Source organism: Mus pahari, chromosome 9, assembly GCF_900095145.1.
Source record: "Mus pahari chromosome 9, PAHARI_EIJ_v1.1, whole genome shotgun sequence".
In the NCBI taxonomy this organism is placed as follows: Eukaryota; Metazoa; Chordata; class Mammalia; order Rodentia; family Muridae; genus Mus; species Mus pahari.
Genome location: NC_034598.1, coordinates 68,256,992 through 68,277,496, shown reverse-complemented (window position 1 = coordinate 68,277,496; position 20,505 = coordinate 68,256,992). Strand labels below are relative to the sequence as shown.

At 36.6% G+C, this 20,505-nt stretch overlaps 1 protein-coding gene across 1 annotated transcript in view; it reads right to left on the bottom strand.

Annotated features, from left to right (window-relative positions):
- Nucleotides 1–20,505, bottom strand: part of Otogl (otogelin like) — a 140,098-nt gene that overhangs the window by 5,761 nt on the left and 113,832 nt on the right. The window contains exons 41-54 of the mRNA XM_021204277.1: nt 18,084–18,273; nt 15,258–15,472; nt 13,599–13,740; nt 12,568–12,753; nt 11,389–11,601; nt 10,889–10,993; nt 10,526–10,633; nt 9,243–9,344; nt 8,885–8,989; nt 8,761–8,801; nt 3,874–3,937; nt 2,717–2,895; nt 2,162–2,266; nt 458–577 (exon numbers count right to left, since the gene is read on the bottom strand). Coding sequence (XP_021059936.1) covers nt 458–577; nt 2,162–2,266; nt 2,717–2,895; nt 3,874–3,937; nt 8,761–8,801; nt 8,885–8,989; nt 9,243–9,344; nt 10,526–10,633; nt 10,889–10,993; nt 11,389–11,601; nt 12,568–12,753; nt 13,599–13,740; nt 15,258–15,472; nt 18,084–18,273 — 1,875 coding nt within the window. The remainder of the gene's footprint in view (nt 1–457; nt 578–2,161; nt 2,267–2,716; nt 2,896–3,873; nt 3,938–8,760; nt 8,802–8,884; nt 8,990–9,242; nt 9,345–10,525; nt 10,634–10,888; nt 10,994–11,388; nt 11,602–12,567; nt 12,754–13,598; nt 13,741–15,257; nt 15,473–18,083; nt 18,274–20,505) is intronic.

Here is a 20,505-nt window from a genome sequence, read left to right as displayed (position 1 = left end):
AGGACTCTACACAGAGAAATCCTGTCTCGAAAACCAAAAAAAAAAAAAAAAAAAAAAAAAGGGGGGGGGGGGAGCCTGGATTTGCTGACCAAAGTCTTTTTAATTATCCTTGAATATACAAACCTAGAGACAAAAAGTTGAATTGTCTCTTCCTTAATCCAAAAAGTAGAAAAACAATGCTACTTAATGAATACTTTTACAATGCTCCACGTATTTTTAAAATAATAAAACAATGAAAATTGTTCTAACTAGATGTCATTAATTTTCAATTTCTATATAAAAACCTAGAGACAGCAAATTATACATTCTGAGGAAGTCAAATTTGAACTCAAAATAGCAAACTAAAAAGCTATAACAGACATGAGCCAGAGAGTCAGTAGGACCCTGGAAAACATATTAATGTGTACTTCCTAAAGTCCAGTTAATGCAGAATTTCCACACATAACAAAGTACAAACCAGTTTGCATTCAGTCTCATTAAAAGGAGGGCAAACCATGCTGTAGTTTAGAATCGTGACTCCCTCCTCAGTATTAACACATTCGTACGTGCTGCAGTTATAGTGCCAGGTGCTCCCCTCCTAAGAATAAAAGAGAAAGTTACTGTGGTTCTGGCTAAGATCTGCTACATTACATAAAACCCTGAGTTAATAAATTAAATCTTCATTTAATCAAATCCAATGCATGATAGAGAGCCTCCTGGAACATTAGCAGTGCATCTGAAAATGTCCCCAATTGTACTTATCAATTACACCAGACACATACACACACATGCATACATGCACACACACACACACACACACACACATACACAAGCATGTATGCAAAAATAATCATTCACACATGTGTGCTCATGCTCACACACATACACACACGCAAACACACACGCATGCATGCACACACACAGACGTACACATGCATACATGCAAGTATGTATACAAGGTAAGTATTCACACATGTGTGCTCATGATCTCGCACACACATACATACACACACACACACACACACACACACACACTCAGAAATGAAATGTTAATATGAAATAAAGTATCCAGAAGGAAAATTGTACATAGGTAACTATTTTTACCAGGTGATCATCGAAAAATCAAATGTTAAATGTCTCGCTCTGGTATCTACCTCTAATAACCAAACAACAAACCACCCCTCACAAAACTCTTTATATTTATTACCTCTTTATTTCTTTATATTTCTTTATATTTATATTTATTTCTTTATATTTATTACGTCTTGCTCCCTCATTGCCAGGTTTAAGAGAAACATTTGCATAATAATGTTTGTTGGGTTATAGCTATAATTTAAAAGCACAGCCAAACTCTTTCTTGAAGACTTCTTTTAGAAGGGTAAAAATTAAGATGAACCAAGTCACATGCTCTGCTCTAGGTCAGTGGGTTTCTACGATTCATAACAGTGGCAAAATTAAAGTTATGAAGTAGCAACACAATAGGTTTATGGTTGGGGTCGCCACAACTTGAGGAGCTGTATTAAAGGGTCGCAGCATCAGGAGGGTTGAGAAGCACTGCTCTAGGTCCTATCTCAATTTATGATTAGCTGGATAGCTTCCAAGAACCGCAATCAGCATCTTTAAGTTCAGCCAGACGTGGTGGTGCACACCTTTAGTCCAAGCACTTGGGAGACAGGCAGACATATCTGTGTGAGTTCAAGGACAGCCTGGTCTACGAAGCAAATCCAGGACATCCAGAGCTGTTACACAGAGAGACTTCACCACAAAACAACAAAAACTACAACAATAATAATAAATTTATAAAATAATGATATCCAATAAATAAAATGCAAATTTTAACTGCTTCATGAGAATATTAATATTTACTTCTTCATAAATTATTAGATACCAGCTTTTCCTGGAACTCATTTCTTATATCAGGGAACAATGTGAAAGTCCATATTAAAATTACCTTAGGTAGCAATTTCAAAAGACATTTACAAAATTATCAAAAAAATGTCAAAATTTTTAAAATATAACAAAATATATTAAGGTATGAAGAGGTGCACACTATGAATAGGTGTGCAGTGTATGCAGACGTGTGGCAGATGGCATTTTCTACTGTGATTTGAGACTATCACCTTAAGAAAATTCCACAGTGTTACTGCCCATAGGACATGGTTTAAGAAGTAAAAATCCTTACCTCATATATAACTGATGTTCCATTTTCCATAAGAAATTTGCAGGATATATTTTTACATGTCCCACAGCAATCATAATCACTGGAGGATGGAATGTATATCTGGTGCTGAATATAATAAACAGGCATCGTATTAGCATACAGCAACATAAGCATTTTAATGTGCTAGTCCTGAAAGTGTTCTCCAACTCCAGTGTGCTCTCTCTGAACATCTGTAAGCATTCCTGGAGTTCAAGATGAAGAACTTCAAACAATAATTTACTTTAAATAGCCAACTTAGAAATGAAGTACAGGTTAGCCTCTACCAGTCAACATTCGTCGAGCAGGTGCAACAATCTTAGGTCAACCAAACAAGAAAGCTGTGCATGACAACTCTGAAAACTCAAGGTCCTTCATAGTGAAGTGAGTGTCTGCCTTAAATACACAGCTCATAAAATAATCGAGTGCTAAGGAGAGAGTCAAGAGTTGAAGTCATAAAGTATTTACAAAGTTCAAATTCTCTAGCTGAAAAAAATTCAACACCCCGGGGCCTCCAGAGCAACTTAAAACAATACTTACAGCATCGCAGTCTTTTGAACAGTTCACCATTGTAACATTCAAAGTATGAAAGTCTGTATAGTTATCTTTTTCATCCAGACATTCGATTGTATGACAAAAGTCCTCTTCCAAATACTTTATTAGAGATTGGCCAGGATTCAATACTGATACTTCTTGGAACACACACACATCATCCTTTTCTAGAATAAATAAATAAATAAACAAACAAACAAATAAATAAATAAAAAACAAATATTTTAAAACCTCACAATGTTGTCTTTTGTGCTTACCAATCAATATGAAGAATTTATACTAATAATCTATATTTTCATTGTGATGAACCAAATTTTCAAGATCAAGTAAGATATTACATATTTCTAGCAATGCAAGGATTTATCTAACAACATCAATAACACAGATATCCCTTAGTGTATGGTATAAACTATATAGATATCCCTGTAAAATCATTTGTATTAACATGTTTCAAGAGATATATCTTATAGCAACTTCCAGAAGTATGAGGTCTGAGAGATGAGCACGGTATTGCTGCCCCTTCTCCAGACATAGATCATGACCACTAGATGAATGTGACATCTAATTCAGTAAGAGTAGTACCCTTCATGGTGGGATTCTGTAACATTTTGTGACGTCAGTGATTATTATGTTAATAGAATTAGACTGTGGTGTGTTTGAGCAGGCTGGGAGAGGACTGGATCTAGCACAGTAGCTCTCCTTGCCTCTAACTCTGAGGTTCTCCTTTAGTCTGCACATAAAAGATTTAGAAGCCTCTTAATCCGTTGAAGAAATATTCTACATCCTAGGAACAACTAATACCTAGTATGAACATCTAATATTTCATGAGTTTTAAATGCTAATATATATCATAACACAGTGAACAAAAATGTTCACAATTTTAGACAACATGCTCTGAAGTAATAAAGAAAAAATTCTAGTGTCCTCTTAAAAGTGCTGGAATGAAAATAATTCCTTTTTCCATCTTATTATCAATTCTCAGATCATTTTGAGATATTATGAACAAAAAGTAAACAGTTGTTTAAAGAATGCTCACAATTGAATTACTATTTTTCAAAGAAAACAGATTTAAATATACACATGCTGAACAACAGACATCAATAATAAGTATGTGTTATTTAAAAAGTATTTTTAAAAATATTTACCACAGAGATACTGAACACATCCACAGTCAGTCTGAAAGTTTTGATCTATTGTGGCAAATTCTCCCTATTAGAAAGAAATTATCATGTGACTTATGATCATTTTGAAAACAAACATGATACATAATGGTACCCAGGTAGACATGTGTGAGATAGTTCACCAACCTGCCAGTGAGTCGGATTTAGTTTGCAAATCACTCAGGAAAAAAAAATCAGAATAAAAATGTAATTGTGGATCACTCAATGTTTGTATGGGGGTAGGTGTATATACATGTTTAAGTATAGAAGTGTGTGTATGTTTTATGTGCCTGAATGAGGATGTGCATGCATGTTGACACAGGGGGCAACGGGTATCACCTTTGACACCTCTCCATCTTACACTCGAGGCAAGGTATCTCACTCTCCTCAGAGCTCATCTGTCCAGCTAGTCTAGGTAGCCAGCTTTCCCTGGACATCTATCTTTCTCCTTATGTGCTGGGAATACAGGTGAGGTGCCTACCTGGATTTAACATAGGCGCCGTGTTTTCTAACTCTGGGCTTTACGCGTGTGAGGTGAAGTTAACCCACTCAACCATCTCCCCTGCAGAGACGATTCAATCTCTTTATACTTCAATTTCCTGAGCTATCAAATTTGTTGATCCTGAGATTCTACAGGGCAGAACAGTTGAGTCTAGGACAGTGTCTAACTGCCAACTCAAGAATAGGACTACAACATGTATAACTTAGCTCACTCTTTACCAATCTGTGCCTTGTTTTCCTCATCCACAAAACAGACACAATGTAACCACAGGCCACTTAGTTAAAAGAAATCAATGGGCCAGTGTAAATTATAAAGTCAGGATTGAGATGGCACACCCACCCACCCCTACCTTGAGGACGGTATAACCTGTAGCTTAATAACCTTTTCCTATGACTGAGGCTCAAACCTCACCTGCTGGAAATGATTTAGCATCCTCTAAGCAACCACAGGGTTTATATATTCAGGATATATATTCAAGTATTTGCTTGTAAGCATTTCCTTTTTCACAGTGCCTTTAATCTTCATGACACATATTAATAAAAGGAATTTGATTCTTTGCATGAAGACTTTATTCTACTAAATTTGTACTACTACCTTATGGTTATTTGTTCCTGCGAACTAATAATATGTTACATTTTACGGTGCTTTATAAATTGTACTTTCATAAGTGTTAATCCAGCTGCTGCTTTATGACTTTAAACTAAAGACAATGCCAACAAGATTGGAAGTAAAAAAAAAAATCTTCCAATGGAATTTAAAAAAATATAATTAATCTAATCAAAGCCTTCCTCAACTCAAAGGACAGATGGGCTGAGAAAGACGTTAGGGAAACGACACCCTTCACGGTAGTCACAAGTAATATAAAATACCTTGGTGTGACTGACCAAGCAAGAGAAATATCTGTATGACAAAAACTTCAAGTCTCTGAAGAAAGAAATTGAAGAAGACCTCAGAAGATGGAAAGATCTCTCATGTTCATGGATCGGCAGGATTAACATAGTAAAAATAGNCATCTTACCAAAAGCAATCTATAGCTTCGATGCAATCCCCATCAAAAACCCAACTCAATTCTTCACAGAGATAGAAACAGCAATTTTTAAATTCATCTGGAATAACAAAAAACCCAGGATAGCAAAAACTATTCTCAACAATAAGAGAACTTCTAGAGGAAATCTCCGTCCCTGACCTCAAGCTGTACTACAGAGCAATTGTGATAAAAACTGCATGGTATTGGTATAGACACAGACAGGTAGATATAATGGAATAGAGTTACAGACCCAGAGTTAAACCCACACACCTATGGTTACCTGATCTTTGACAAAGAAGCCAAAAACATCCAGTGGAAAAAAAAAGACAACATATTCAACAAATGGTGCTGACTCAAGTGATGTTAGGCATGTAGAAGAATGAGAATTGATCCGTTCTTATCTCCTTGTACAAATCTCAAGTCCAAGTGGATTAAGGACTTCCACATAAAACCAGAGACACTGAATCTAATAGAAGAGAAAGTAGGGAAGAGCCTCAAACACATCGGCACAAGGGAAATTTTCCTGAACAGAACACCAATGGGTTAGGCTCTAAAATTAACCTTAGACAAATGGGATCTCATAAAATTGAAAAGACTCTGCAAGGCAAAGGACACTGTCAATAGGACAAAATGACAGCCTACAGAAGGGGAACAAATGTTTACCAACCCTACATCTGACAGAGGGATAATATTCAAAATATACAAAGAGCTCAAAAAGTTAGACTCCAGAGAACCAAATAACCCCATTAAAAATGGAGTACAGAGCTAAACAAAGAATTTTCAACTGAGGAATTTCAAATAGCTGAGAAACACCTAAAGAAATGTTCAACATCCTTAGTCATCAGGAAAATGCAAATCAAAATGACCCTGAGACTCTACGTCACACCAGTCAGAATAGCTAAGATCAAGAACTCAGGTGATAACAGATGCTGACAAGGATGTGAAGAAAGGAACACTCCTCCACTGCTGGTGGGATTGCAAGCTGGTACAACCACTCTGAAAATCAGTTTGGTGGTTCCTCAGAAAATTGACCCAGCAATAACACTAATGGGCATATACCCAGAAGATGCTCCAACATGTAACAAGGACACATGTTCCACTATGTTCATAGCAGCCTTATTCATAATAGCAAGAAACTGGAAAGAACCCAGATGTCCCTCAACAGAGGAATGGATACAGAAAATGTGATACATTTACACAATGGAGTACTACTCAGCTATTAAAAACAATGAATTCATGAAATTCTCTAACAAATGGATGGAACTAGAAAATATAATCCTGAGTGAGTAACCCAGTCACAAAAGAACACACATGATATGTACCCACAGATAAGTGGATATTTGGCAAAAAAAGCTCGGAATACCCACCCTAAAACTCACATACCATATGAAGCTCAAGAAGAAGGAAGACCAAAGTGTGGATGCTTCAGTCATACTTAGAAGAGGGAACAAAGTAATCAAAAGAGGTAGAGGGAGGAAGGGACCTGGAGGAAAAAGGAGGGGAAGGAAAAAGGAGGGCAGTATCATGTTTGGGAAGAGCTGGAGGAAAAGTATAGCGGGTCAGTAAATTGAAAGGAGATATAGAGCAAGGAACTGGGTAGCTATCAAAAGTCCAGATGCCAGGAAAGCAAGAGGATCTCAGGGATGGCATTAGCTGAAATACCCAACAAAGGGGAGAGAGAACCTGTAGAGATGATATCCAGAGGTTAGGCACAGCCCCTGGTTGAGGGATGGGGCCACCCACTCCTCTCAAAAATATTAACACAGAAATGTTTCTGTTTAAAGAAAATACAGGGCCAAAGAGTGGAGCAGAGACTGAAGAAAAGGCCATCCAGAGACTGCCTCACCTGGGGATCCATCCCATATGCAGTCCCCAAACCCAGACACTATTGCTGATGCCAAGAAGTGTTTGCTGATGGTAACCTGAGAGGCTCTGCCAGAGCATGACCAATACATATTCAGATGCTTGCAGCCAACCATCAGACTGAGCATGTGACCGCAATGCAGGAGTTAGAGGAAGTACTGAAGAAGCTGAAGGGGATTGAACCCCATAAGAAGAACAACAATGTCAACCAACCAGACCCTCTCAGAGCTCCCAGGGATTAAAGTACCAACCAAAGAGTACACATGGAGGGACCTATGGTTCCAGCTGCTTATTTAGCAGAAGATTGCCTTATATGGCATCAATTGGGGGTAGGGGAGGCCTTTGGTCCTGGGAAGGCTGCCCCCGTGTAGGGGAATGTGAGGCAGGAGTGCATGGGTGGGTGGGAGAACACCTTCACAGAAGCAGCAGGGAGAGGGGTGGGATAGGGGGTTTGTGGAGGGGAAACCAAGAAGAGGGACAACATTGGAAATGTAAATAAATAAAATAACCAATAAAAAAGGAAAAAAAGAAAAAAGTAATTAATATAAAAGTTATTCTAAATCTTCAGCATTCTTTGTAAACCATCTATAGCATCACCTGAGTATAAAGTTAAATGACATTGACAATCGAATAGTGATGTACAAAGAGGAAAGGCACTGTGTGAGGCTATGCCTCATTGGTTTCCCAAAAGAGCTTGGGTCTTGGATGTCTGTGTGGGCTTTCTGGATGTACACATTAAGCAAAAGAGGAAAATGAAAGTGTAAAATGAAAATGGGGACAGGGATATATCTTCTCTTCTAAGCCTAATAGCATAAGATGAAGGTAGATATTTGGTGAACAGACTTATAAAGCATTATTAGCCACACTTCATTAATAGTTATAATCAGTCACCCCTGTTGTTTTAGAATATTAAATTCTCAAATATTTCTCTTTGCATAGTCATAGATAACTCAAGAAAAAAAGACAACATGTTTATACCTATTTTTCCTCTGTAATGCATATATTGGAAGTACACTGTCTAGATGATGACATATTGAGATGCCTTTCAATATTAAAATAGTTGGGTTTTTTTCAATATTCTGCTTCATTTTAAGGACATTCAGTAATATAATATTAGTAGATTAAATTGTCTATTAAATAATTGTGTATTCTTTTATGAATTCCTTTTTTGGCAGATCTTACTCTGTAACCCTAATTGGCCTGGAACTCACCATGTAGACATACTGGTCTCAGATTCACAGAGATCTACCTGCCTCTGCCTCACAAGTGCTGGGATTATAGATGGAGAACACCATAAAAGGCCACTTTGTTAAATAAAATATAAAAGGTTAACTATCATGTAATATAGTTAGTTGAGTCTATGTCAACATAACATAACTAGAAAAATTCTATTAACTTTGCAAAATTCAGAAATGAGACAGATAAGGGAGAAATATTGGTTTGAATAACACAGTAAGGCAATAAAAATGCACATTCTTACCACTTCACAGGTTGGCATGACAAGATTCTCACAGTTGCATTCTAGAAGGGCAGAAAACCAGCATGGTTACCTGACTCAGAATACATCAACTCATTATAAAATGCTGAGATAGAAAATGAGTTACCACAACGCCAGTTTGGGCAACATTGTCCAGATACATTTTCTTTCACCAGGTTCATATCTTTTGCACACTCGAGGGATGGTGGAGGGCAAAGATCTGGCTCACAAACTAGGAAGTAAAATCAAATGGGTAAAGATGAAACTCGAGGGCATGTATGTCCTCATTAGTTAGCTGTCATTTCCAAGGTGTGCAGGGTTCTAGCTCCCTGCGGGTGTTCCCCCAACTTCCCACCTGCCAAGTCCTCCTGCATTAACAGTGCCATTAAGATACACCAGACTTCTTACATATTTAACTTTTTTGGAACTTTTACAGACACATTTAAATGTTTTAAAATAGTGTAAATGTTTAAAATTGGGCTTACCGCAGTAGTACTGAGGACAACATAAATGTGTAGTATTGAGATTAACTGTGAGGAATTCCCCATCGGTACATTGTGGAGTCAGTTCAGTGCATGTCTTACAAACTAAAGGTGAAAAACACAAGCACCAAAGTCACACTAAGCTAAAATCAAATTAAGAATTACTTCAGATTATAATCCAAATCAAAATAGAGTATAATAGGCTCGTTGAGACGTAGGGAAATAATACATAGCTCTTTGTTGCCTAAATGTGTAACTTTATGCTTTCTAAATACAATGCAAAAGATGACAACTATCAGAAATATAAGCCACTTACCCACAGAATAATTTGTTCTAATTGAAAACAAAATGCCATTGATTAATTTGCTAACTCTAAATATTTTTCTTTCGTTAATTAGTCTCACTTATGGTTGAACAGTGCACTAGGAACTTGTCCAGCCATCCCTCCATGATCTGAAAAAAAAAAATTCCGAATGACTCTGACAAAGGACTCATCCCCAGAGTTCTTACGGAGACGGTTAATAAAGGGCTCATCCAGCTATCCTGTGGGGAAACTCATGTCCGACTAATGAGAATCTCTGTCTATGGAGTTTGAGTGAGAAACAGAGACACACTAGAACAGGAAACTGGTGGAGGTGCCATCTCTTCCTCCCCTTGAGCTTTTGTCCTTGCCCCTGTATCTTTGTTCGAACTTAATCCAGCCACTTACAGTCATGGAAGCTTAAAGGAATTCTAGGGGGCGTCTTCTGAGGACCGGTACAGTGACTCACTTGAATTGGAGGAGGAGCTGAAGGAGGAGTGGAGTTCCTCGTATTATCCACGCTCTAGTTCCTCAAACAGAACACTTTCTCCTGGCTACATCCTAGATGAGTTTTTTTTTATACTCCTATCTTCTCTAGGGGCCATCATAGTTCACAGGTGATGTATAGAAATTAAGTTTTGTTATGGTATTGCATGTCTTAGTACAGTGCATTATTCTAGTTGTGTCTTCTAGGAAAGCCCATGCTAAGGTTTCTTTTTAAAAAGTATAGATATTTGCCACATTAAAGAAAAGTCTTGCTTCCATGGTTTTAGTCATCTTACGACAGGTCCTGAGAGTTTTGTTGATGGAGTAAGGACTGGCCGTAAGGTTACTGAGAATTATTTACAATGTACTCGGCTTTCTACCTTTCTCGTTCAGTGTGATTCCTACTATATGCCATAATGCTGCTTGCCAAAAGTCACATGAGATTCACAGCAAAGAGATGTCCCCACACCCTTACTCTTCTTATTTTGAGAGCACTCACCGCAGGAAGGGTAGAAACAGCAAGGCTCTCCCTGTCGAACTTGAAGTACAAATTGGTCATCTCTGCAAACTGGCGTTGAAAGATCGGGACATCTCAATATATCACATTCTGCAGAATCACAAATATGTTTGAAAATTTCTAAGCTTGAGACAATAAAATGAAGTGAAATAAGATAATACCATTTTTTTCTATTTGAATTTAGTAGCAATCTTAATATAAAGGCATTTTGTTTTGTTTTGTTTTAGGAATTAGAACGTCACAATCTTTTATGGTAAGTCCATCTGTAGATACCCACTGGAAGAGAGTCTAATCACTGATTCTACATGGATAGTTAGCTTTACTTTCCCCAATTGATTAACTTACCACATTTATACTGTGGGCAACAAGAAAGAGCGCTATAGCCAACGATCAACTTCTGGCTATTTGTGCATAGCGGGATGGTCCTGTCACACAAACTCATGTCACAGCCTAGAAATAAAGAGCAGAGTGTTACAGTTGTACTGTTAGCAACTAGGACCTTAGACTGCCAACACAGAGTGGGCAACTGTCTATGCCAAACATGTTTTCACTTTGCAATGAAGCCCATCCAGCCCCAAACTTGGAGGTGTATGGAAAGTACCAGCTCCAAGGATTCTCTGGAAGTTTCTTGCATTTCTTATTGTCACGAGTCAGAAATTCAGAGTCCTGACTTGTGTTCTAAGATGCTGTGTTTTATTAATATTTACTGGCAAGGGTTTTTTTTGCATGTATTCATACAAGTTGTTTTGGAAAAAATTATGGAGGTACTTCATTGCTACCCTGACATGTTTTTCAGACTGAGTACCATGCCCAGATGTCTACACAGCTCCAGCTTCCATACATACCGCAGACTTTTTTAGAACAGCAGGTCAGCTTATCAACAATGCCTATGACCACTTCAGCTTCTCGTTCACAGATGGGGGAAGGCTCTTCTTCACAGACAGGCTCTATAGGAATTATGTTTCCATCCTCCAGACATTCGTAGAGGGCGCATTCGTCTATGCCACCATTCCAAATCTCCCCAGCACTGCGGGGCTGGTCCTCACTGTCAGTGCATACTGCAAAAGACCAGCAATGTTACTTTATTTACAACTGTGCATACTGCAAGCCAAGTCATGAGAGTTGGGTTTTGTTTTGTTTTGTTGACAATGACTTGAGCCACCAATATAGCCACAAGTCATGAATCTATAGTTTATCAGATTCCTTTTTTTCCTTTCTTTAGCTAATATATTGCATTTTCCTTTAACCAAAGTTAGTATTTAACTACAGTACACAGAAAATATCAATGTTTTCTATACTTTCCACAGTCACTTTCCTCACTGGCCACAGTTTTATTTCTGAAAGTATCCTTATATTTCTAATCTACCTGGCCTGCCATTTAATTATTAACAAAATTACTTCTCTTCTTTCTGGCCATAATTAAGACCCATGTGACTGACAAAGTACTGTGTTGCAACTTTCAGAATTCTGTGCTTTTTGCCACAACTATGAAGATAAAATGCTAAAATTAACTTGAACATGAACTAAGAGTACTTAAGTATTTTTTTTCCTACATCATAATGCTGTCTTCCATTTCCTGCGTTCTCATTTTCTTAGAGCACTGAATGCACAAAATTTTTAAATTACATTTTGTCTCTCTGTTCTAATCTCTAGGACTAAGTAACATTAATTTATTCATTTTACTGATACGTAATGTCAGAGTCACAGAGACAAAATATCTCTCTACACAAAATAATTAGAACTTAAGTTGATCCCACAAAATACTTTCTTAATTTACCTTGTTTTTCCTACTTATTAACACACACACACACATAAAAATTGAAGACCATCACACAAAAGATCTTAATTTTAACTACAACTGAAGTGATAGTCAAACAAACTATGATTTTATTTCCTTCCAATGCCTGGGTCATCTTTAATTAATTTCCCTCAACATATATTTCTAATATCTAAAAGATATTACATAGCACATATATTTGCAATTGTCACATCTCTGAGCAATCATTTGATACTCTAGTCCTTACCACATTCTTGCTCTGGGATGCATAGAGTTTTATCTGGCCTGTGGAGAATGGTTCCATTCTTGCACACACAGTCTTCTCTCAAATTCAGACATGAGGAGTGTCCATAGAACCATTTGTTGAGACACGTTCTTGCTTCACATGGTCTCACACAGGGCTGATATTCCTTTCCCTCAGGACAACTCAGAGCTGTAGATAATAAAGGACAACATTTTTTTAATAACCAAGGTAATCTTTGTAAATTCTGGTTGAGAGAAAAAGAGGTTAGCCTGTTTTAGTTTCTTTACAGACTGTTTTTCATTTATTACATAAGTATAAATAAAGGCATCCTTCAAGTATCTAGGTGGTATTCAATATTGTATCTGAAAGCATTTATTTAATTGATGCTATATATGTATATATATATATATACACACACAGAGACACACACAGACACACACAGACATATATACATATGTGTGTATATATATTCCCAATATAGAGTTAACTATTACAAAGTTTCTGTTCCATACAACCAAAGGACTAATTATTTCTCTACAGTATGAACACAGAAACACTTCTTGAATATCTGATTCAATCCAACTGAAGAAAAAATGCTTTCCTATAGCGGTTCAGTCATTTCGTGCTGAGCATTTTCTAAATGATGTTTTAGACAACATTTGTCAATTTCCACTGCTCTTAAAAAGTCATGCTGTTCAAAAATGAACACTCAGCTTGTGGAAAATGGTATAAATGGGTATGATCTTAATGGGGGACCATCTCACAATGTCTAATGAAACTGGAGATGGTAGAGATTCATGATGCATCGGGAATGGAGATTCCCCTGGTAACAGCAGACATGAGAATGGCACACAGAAATGGATTCCTAGTGTGTAAAACTCGGCGATACAGCATGCACTGTGTTGTTTGCCTTTCTTCACTAACTTTATATTTACTAAGTTATTTTATGACAAAGGATAGAAGGAAGAAAGGATTGTAGAGAGAGGAGCATTCTGTAGTGATTAGAAGTTTTCATTGTGCTAGAGTTAACTCACGGCAATAGTCAGGGGTGCGCCACTGAATGCAGATGTCAAATTTGTTGCACAGAGCCACATATGCGGAGATTGCATCACATTCGTAGCTCCAGAAGTAGGTGTAGTTGATCCACATTTTTTCACAGAAGTCTCTTGGTGAGACCTAGAGATGCATTTTACCATATAATAAATTATGTCAAAAAAAATGTCACTTGTGACCTTTTCAAAGGCCCTGAGCTAACCCAAAGCCATTTGACAAATCAGGGAGACCAAGTTTTTGGTGCCAGTACATGGGGCTCAGAGGTAGAAAGATTGATGCAAGTTTGAGGCCAGCTTGGTCTACATAGCAAGTCAAGTTAGCCAGGCCTATATGTAAAGTGATACTCAACTTCAAAAAAGTCAAAATAATCAGAGAAGTAAATTAATACCATTGAAGTTCTTCCTAAATCTCAATTTTTCAAAGTAAGTATTTTTGCCATGACAAAATAAACTTTGAAAAAGGAAATGAAGTGATAATGGCTTTAAAATAGATTTGAATAATAAAAAGTGCATTTGTGTCTTACTTTTATGTTCATGCATTTAAAATATTTAAACATTCCATGTCTATAATTAATCTAAATTTTGAAGTAAACAAACCTCCAGAAAGACTCAAAGTTCATAACTTCGAGCCCTTTGTGCTTTCCCCCAGGGAACTAGCCCAGCCTGACTACAGAATCTGTTATTTTTCTGTCTAGTACAGTCATGTACTTGGAGTTCGTTCCCAACTAAAATTTCCTCCCTCTTCTTCCTAGACTCCCCTTCTCCTGTATCTAATGCTTCAAACTGCTTCAGTATTCCCCTTGCATAGTCTTTTACACCAAATATTCTCTTATATACAATATGTTCAGCATCTAGGTCTTTCTCTCTCCTCCTTATTTCTGGTTTCTTGTGTTTCTATGCAGCCTAGATATGTACGTCTCTCTGAAGACTTTTCTAAGACTGGGTTCATATGTTTCTCCCTACATTGTATTATAAATGTTTGTTAACAGATTCCCCTCTTTTTAGATTTCTTGAAGGCCTAGGGAGACCTTATTTGTGCATGCCAGGATTCTAGCACTGTGCCTATTATATGCTATAGTCACTAACTCCATTAAATGGCTTACAAAGTTCTGTTCTACTTTGCCCTTCTTCTTTAAAAAGAAATCTTTTTATTGACAGAGATCTCTTAAAATATTTACTAATTACTTGAACTGAGAAATCAAGAGAGTGAGGGAAAAAAGTCAATTAAGCTGAGGAAACAAAGGAACACAACGATCAATTAAATTCACTAAGTTATGGCCATGTTCCAGAAATATACACCCTAGAGTTTAGCGTTCTAGGAATGGATTAAAACTTCAGTGTCTGAACTTCTACACCTGATTACCAAGCACCGTTGATCTCATTCTGCTAGAGGAATTTATTTGTGGGAAATAATTCCATTTCCCTAAAATTTATACAATATTAATGAAGCACAACAGAAAAAAAAAATCATCTTTCCTGTTCCTATAAGTTCATAAAGAATAAGAGTCACCAAGTTTCTAACATACTGACAGAAAAACAGGAGAGAAGAAGAACAGCATGGCATGAATACTGCCTATTGATATCTTTCTTCTCTCATAAATCTAATGTGATTGCTATTGTTACTTGATGCCTTTAACTTACTTTGTCATGGCATGGAATGAAACCTTCTCTGTTCAATAACTCGATGCAATGGCTGCAGTCATACTCAGTACAGTTTCTCACAGGTCTTCTCATCGTCACTTCCAATGATTTCTCAATTTCCCAGCTCCCAATAAATAACTCTATGTCTTCCATGTTGGTAATGATAGTGCCATTCTGCATCCTGAGGTCATCATCTGGATTGTCATTGCAAATCCCTTGAAAGGACATATGGCTTTTAGATGGAAAAAATTTTTCACTATCACCAAATACAGACAATGAAACTAAATAGGCTTAATATTTTCTTTTAAAAGGATGAATAAGTGATTTGAATGAGGTTATAAGCAGCTGAATTTGTGTATCCTTTGATAAAAACCTTTAAATTTATTATTGTTTTTATTAAATTATATTGTTAAATGAATATGAAGAAAATCTTGTCTATGAAGATTCTGTTCCTATAGTCTTTAAGTTAAAATAAATTATATACTTCCTAAAATAGCAAATATTTGATTAATGAATTCTAGTCTTCCATAATCCAAGGAAAACCTCATCTAAACATACTAAATTTTTCCTTTCAATTACTATTCTGTTATCTAGCTCATGACATAACTCCAGGAAGAGATCATTATGGTGGTTAGTGTTAACTGTTTTCTTGACATGATGTAGAATTATGTAGGATACAACTTATGAACACACCTTTCAGAAATTGTCTGGCTTTTGTGCATATCTATGAGAAAATAGATGGCCTAGCTTTGCTGATGTGGGAGTAGCCACAATAAATTTAAGGCACTATTCCATGATCTTGGGTTCTAGATTAACTAGAAAGAGCAAAGGAAGATGGACATGAACATTCACTATTTTCTGTTTCCTGATTTTGACTACAGTGCAGCCAGATGCTTCAAACTTCCACCAACTTGATTTCCCGGCCATGGTATGCTATAATCTTCAACTGTAAATCAGTATGAATATTTTCCCTTAAATTTCTTTTGTTTGGATACTTTATAATAGTAATAGAGGAAGAAACTAAGAGGGTTTTTGTTGGTATAATCCCAATTGATAATACAGACATGAACAGTAAGAGCCGATGGCAGTCGCTTGAGGAGCAAAGATATATTGAATATTAGGATCTCACTATTTGAACTAGGATTGGTGGTTAGAGATAATCTTTCTTCCAAGTATTCTGACTTATTGGTAGGCTATAGCCTTAGGATTATTTAAGGAAGGCCAGACACATTAGTTTATTCATCATCAGTGGAGTGTAAACCCAAGCAGAGTATAGAGAAATGCCCCAAGGGTCTAGATTAAACTTCACCCAAATCCCACCCCACATTAACCTGCCATTTTTGTTAATTCTCAGGACTTTATGCCACAAAACGCATGAATTAAACATTTTCTTTAAGCCTCAAATTATAAATCCATATCAGGACTATTATCATGAATAAAGGTTGCTGGCTTCTGTAGATAATGTCATACATCAGAGAATCTCAGTTTCTTTCTTCCTTTTATTCCCATTGATTAGTTTATTCAGTTACTTCACACCCTGATCCCTCCCCTGTTCTTTCTTTATGTATAACTTTCATAGTCAGAGATAGTGCTAAAAAGATCCTTTTAGTTTCAAATACATTTCAAAAATATTTTTAACCTAGCCACTGTTCACAATACTATGAAGTTGATGCCCTTCTTCATTAACAATAGAGTCCCTTCTAGAATCTTCTCATTTCGTACCTCACTCTTTATCACTAGTTTCCTTAGCTGGCACTCAGACTAACAGTCCTAACAATACACAGACAGCACTTTAATTAATAGATATTTCCCACTGCAGAGTCAATGCAGTTAGGAACTGGTCTATGACTAACACAAAGGTAACCCTAGTCTCTTTCCTATACTGATTACTTAGAATCTAGTTAGCCAAATACCTAGCTTCGCAAGAACAAAATATCATGAAAATCAAATAGAAACCAAACCTCATACAAGAGGTGAATTTTACAAATAAATATAAATTCCCCAAATTGACCTTATTACTCAATAACTAGTTGTTTGTAATACTCAATAATAACCGTTTCTAAAATGATAACATTATGTCACCATAGAAGTTTGTACTATGTTTAACATATTTTCATTAGTCAAGGAAAAGATAAGTCATACTTAGCAAAATAATAATGTGTATGCAGCTCAAAAAATGTAATGTATTTATATCATATCACTATGAAGTATCATGTTCAATTTTCAAAGAGACATCAGACCTATTTTCAAATTATTATTATATGTCTGCAGATGTGTTCTAGTTTGACTTATAATTCCTTATGTGAGTGTTAAATATTACAATAGCAAGCCTCTGGATAATGGCAAACATGAACTTTACAATTTATAATAAAACTGTCATCAATATTTAGTGAACTCTTCCAAGTTGGCATATGTTCTATCAAGATTTCAGACATAAAAATGCAAGAAATAAACAAATATATAAAATATCTTTAACCTTTCTGTATCTTATTTTTAGTCACATAAATTAAGATAACCCTGGGACCAATTATTTAATGCAGGATATAACTAAGTGAATTAAAATATAGCTAACAACTTAATGAACATGAATAAATATATAATAAGATCCACAACAAATGTACATTTAAACAAAATATCCAACTTGAAATACTATTTCTCACTTCATTAGCCTTTGCTGAAAGTCCTTCCTTTCTAAAGCACTCACATGTAGAATTAAAAATGAAAATCACATCTCAGCCTGGGAAGTGGCCTATTTGGGTCCAAAACTATATAGTGTAAGAAGGAAAAGGCATTTTAAAAATGAGAGATTTCAAAATCAGTGCTTACCACAAAGCCCTTCTGTGTAAGATGACAAGTTAAACTGGGGACCGAAGTGAATGTCTATGATTCCTGTAAGGTGAGCCCACTTTATGATTAAGCCAGCAGGAGTAGTAATGACATACATTGTTCCAGAATCTTCTATGAACAGCTCTTGACTTGAAAAAGGCAAAGGCACAACAATAGAATCCACGTCTACCTAGAATAACATATGTATAGCCCTTAGGAGAATATTTCTTAAAATACAGAAGTTAAAATCAGGGTTTTGCATAATGTCAGGTGTTTTGGTATGTAAAATTTTACTTAACTGTCATCCTACATCTTCTGATAGCTTCCAGTCTCTCTAGCTAACCCTTTACTCTGCCTTGATATAGTCAGTATTATCTCTTTGTATTTTATTTTTTATTGGAACGTAATTTCATTTCATCTTTGCTTTCCTCTGATCCCTTCAATATATGCTGATCAGACCATTGTTTACTAATACTAATTTAAGCTAGATATTCTTTTTATTTGAAATCAGGATTGAAGAGTAATAATGTCCAAGAGAATTATCTATCAAACTTAGAGATTAAGAAAATCTCCGGGGAGTGGTGGCACCCGCCTTTAATCCCAGCACTTGGGAGGCAGAGGTGGGCAGATTTCTGAGTTCGAGGCCATCCTGGTCTACAGAGTGAGTTCCAGGGACAGCCAGGGCTACACAGAGAAACCCTGTCTAGAAAAAACAAACAAATAAACAAAAAAGAATATCAGTGATTCTACTTCCTAGGTTTTGTATAGATTCTGGACTTAATATTCACCATGTCCATTTGACAATATTAGTGTAGACAGACCAAGGAAATACTTTTAAAAACAGTGGTTTGAGGTTATTACAGTGATATGGTTTTGGTGAAGTTACATCTCACTAATCTTCTGGTTCCTCATCTTTGTATCCTGCTCCTGTGGCCTCTTCTACTCCCACTGTTTAAGACTTCAAGAGTCACTTTCTCTACACAAACTTGTTTGGCCCTCTCTGTGTCATTGCCCTTCTGCCTTTCTCTGTATACTACTCATAATTGCATCCCTGTACCTCCTACTTTACAACCAGTAGACATGCATATAAAACCCACACAACAGGATGGTAATTGAGATCAGAATCGGTCTTATAATTCCTTTATCCCCTCTAAGAATAATTTTTTTTTTTTTGGCTTTTCGAGGCAGAGTTTCTGTGTGTAGCCCTGGCTGTCCTGGAAATCACTTTGTAGACCAGGTTGGCCTCGAACTCAGAAACCCGCCTGCCTCTGCCTCCCGAGTGCTGGGATTAAAGGTGTGCGCCACCACACCCAGCAAGAATAATTTTTATAACTAGTTATTTGTTGAACAAATGACCAGCAATTGGCCACAAATAAGCTCAAATTGGGCAAACAAGTAATCATTTCCATTCAAATGTTTGTAATAATAGCACTGACTATATTTGAAGTTATTTATTATATATTCTATCAATTTCAATCAAAATAAACTATGGAAATTCCATCATGTAAATATTACCATATTTACATGTTTTAGGTTTTACTTAGTTAAACCTTATCTTATTTCACATTAATATTAAGTATATCCCAAAATTGATGGAACTGTGGTGATTGAGTAATTGTGTCTAGAAAGCAAGCTAATATGCTGCTCTTGTGAAGCAAAAACCTTGTACATTTTCTCCTATTCTTTTGAATGACTCATTCAGATCTCAATGATATATCCGACGAACAACTCAGCTTCACAGGGTTAAACAGATTCTTTTGGATTAGAAATCTTCTGATAAAACCACTCAATTCTTTCGAGCATTTAACAATGTTGTTGCACACATTTGGGTTATTGAAATAACAGTAAATATGGTATGTTTCAGCTTTAGTAGTAGTGTCAATATTTCCAAACCAGCCAGTCAGCCTGCCCTTCTCTTGTGTCCTTCCAAGGCAGGTGCTTTGCTACTACTGCTTCCTGCAGAGTGTCCATCCCCTTTACATCCTTTCTCTTCATCTGACTTGAAACATAAACTCTGGAAGAAGAGACTTGGTGACTCACACATCATCTGAGAGTGTTGGCAGATTTAACGGGGCCATACTTTAGTCTCGTGGAGGATAAATATTAGAAATGACATCATATAAATGGAGGGAAAAATATCAAACTACAAGACACATCTTTTTTATTTATTTATTATTATTTTCTTTATTTACATTTCAAATGCTATCCCGAAAGTTCCCTATACCCCCCCCCACTGCCCCTGCTCCCCTACCCACCCACTCCCACTACTTGGCCCTGGCCTTCCCCTGTGCTGGGTCATATAAAATTTACAAGACCAAGGGGCCTCTCTTCCCAATGATGGCCAAATAGGCCATCTTCAGCTGCATATGCAGCTAGAGACTCGAGCTCAGGGGGTACTGGTTAGTTCATATTGTTGTTCCAC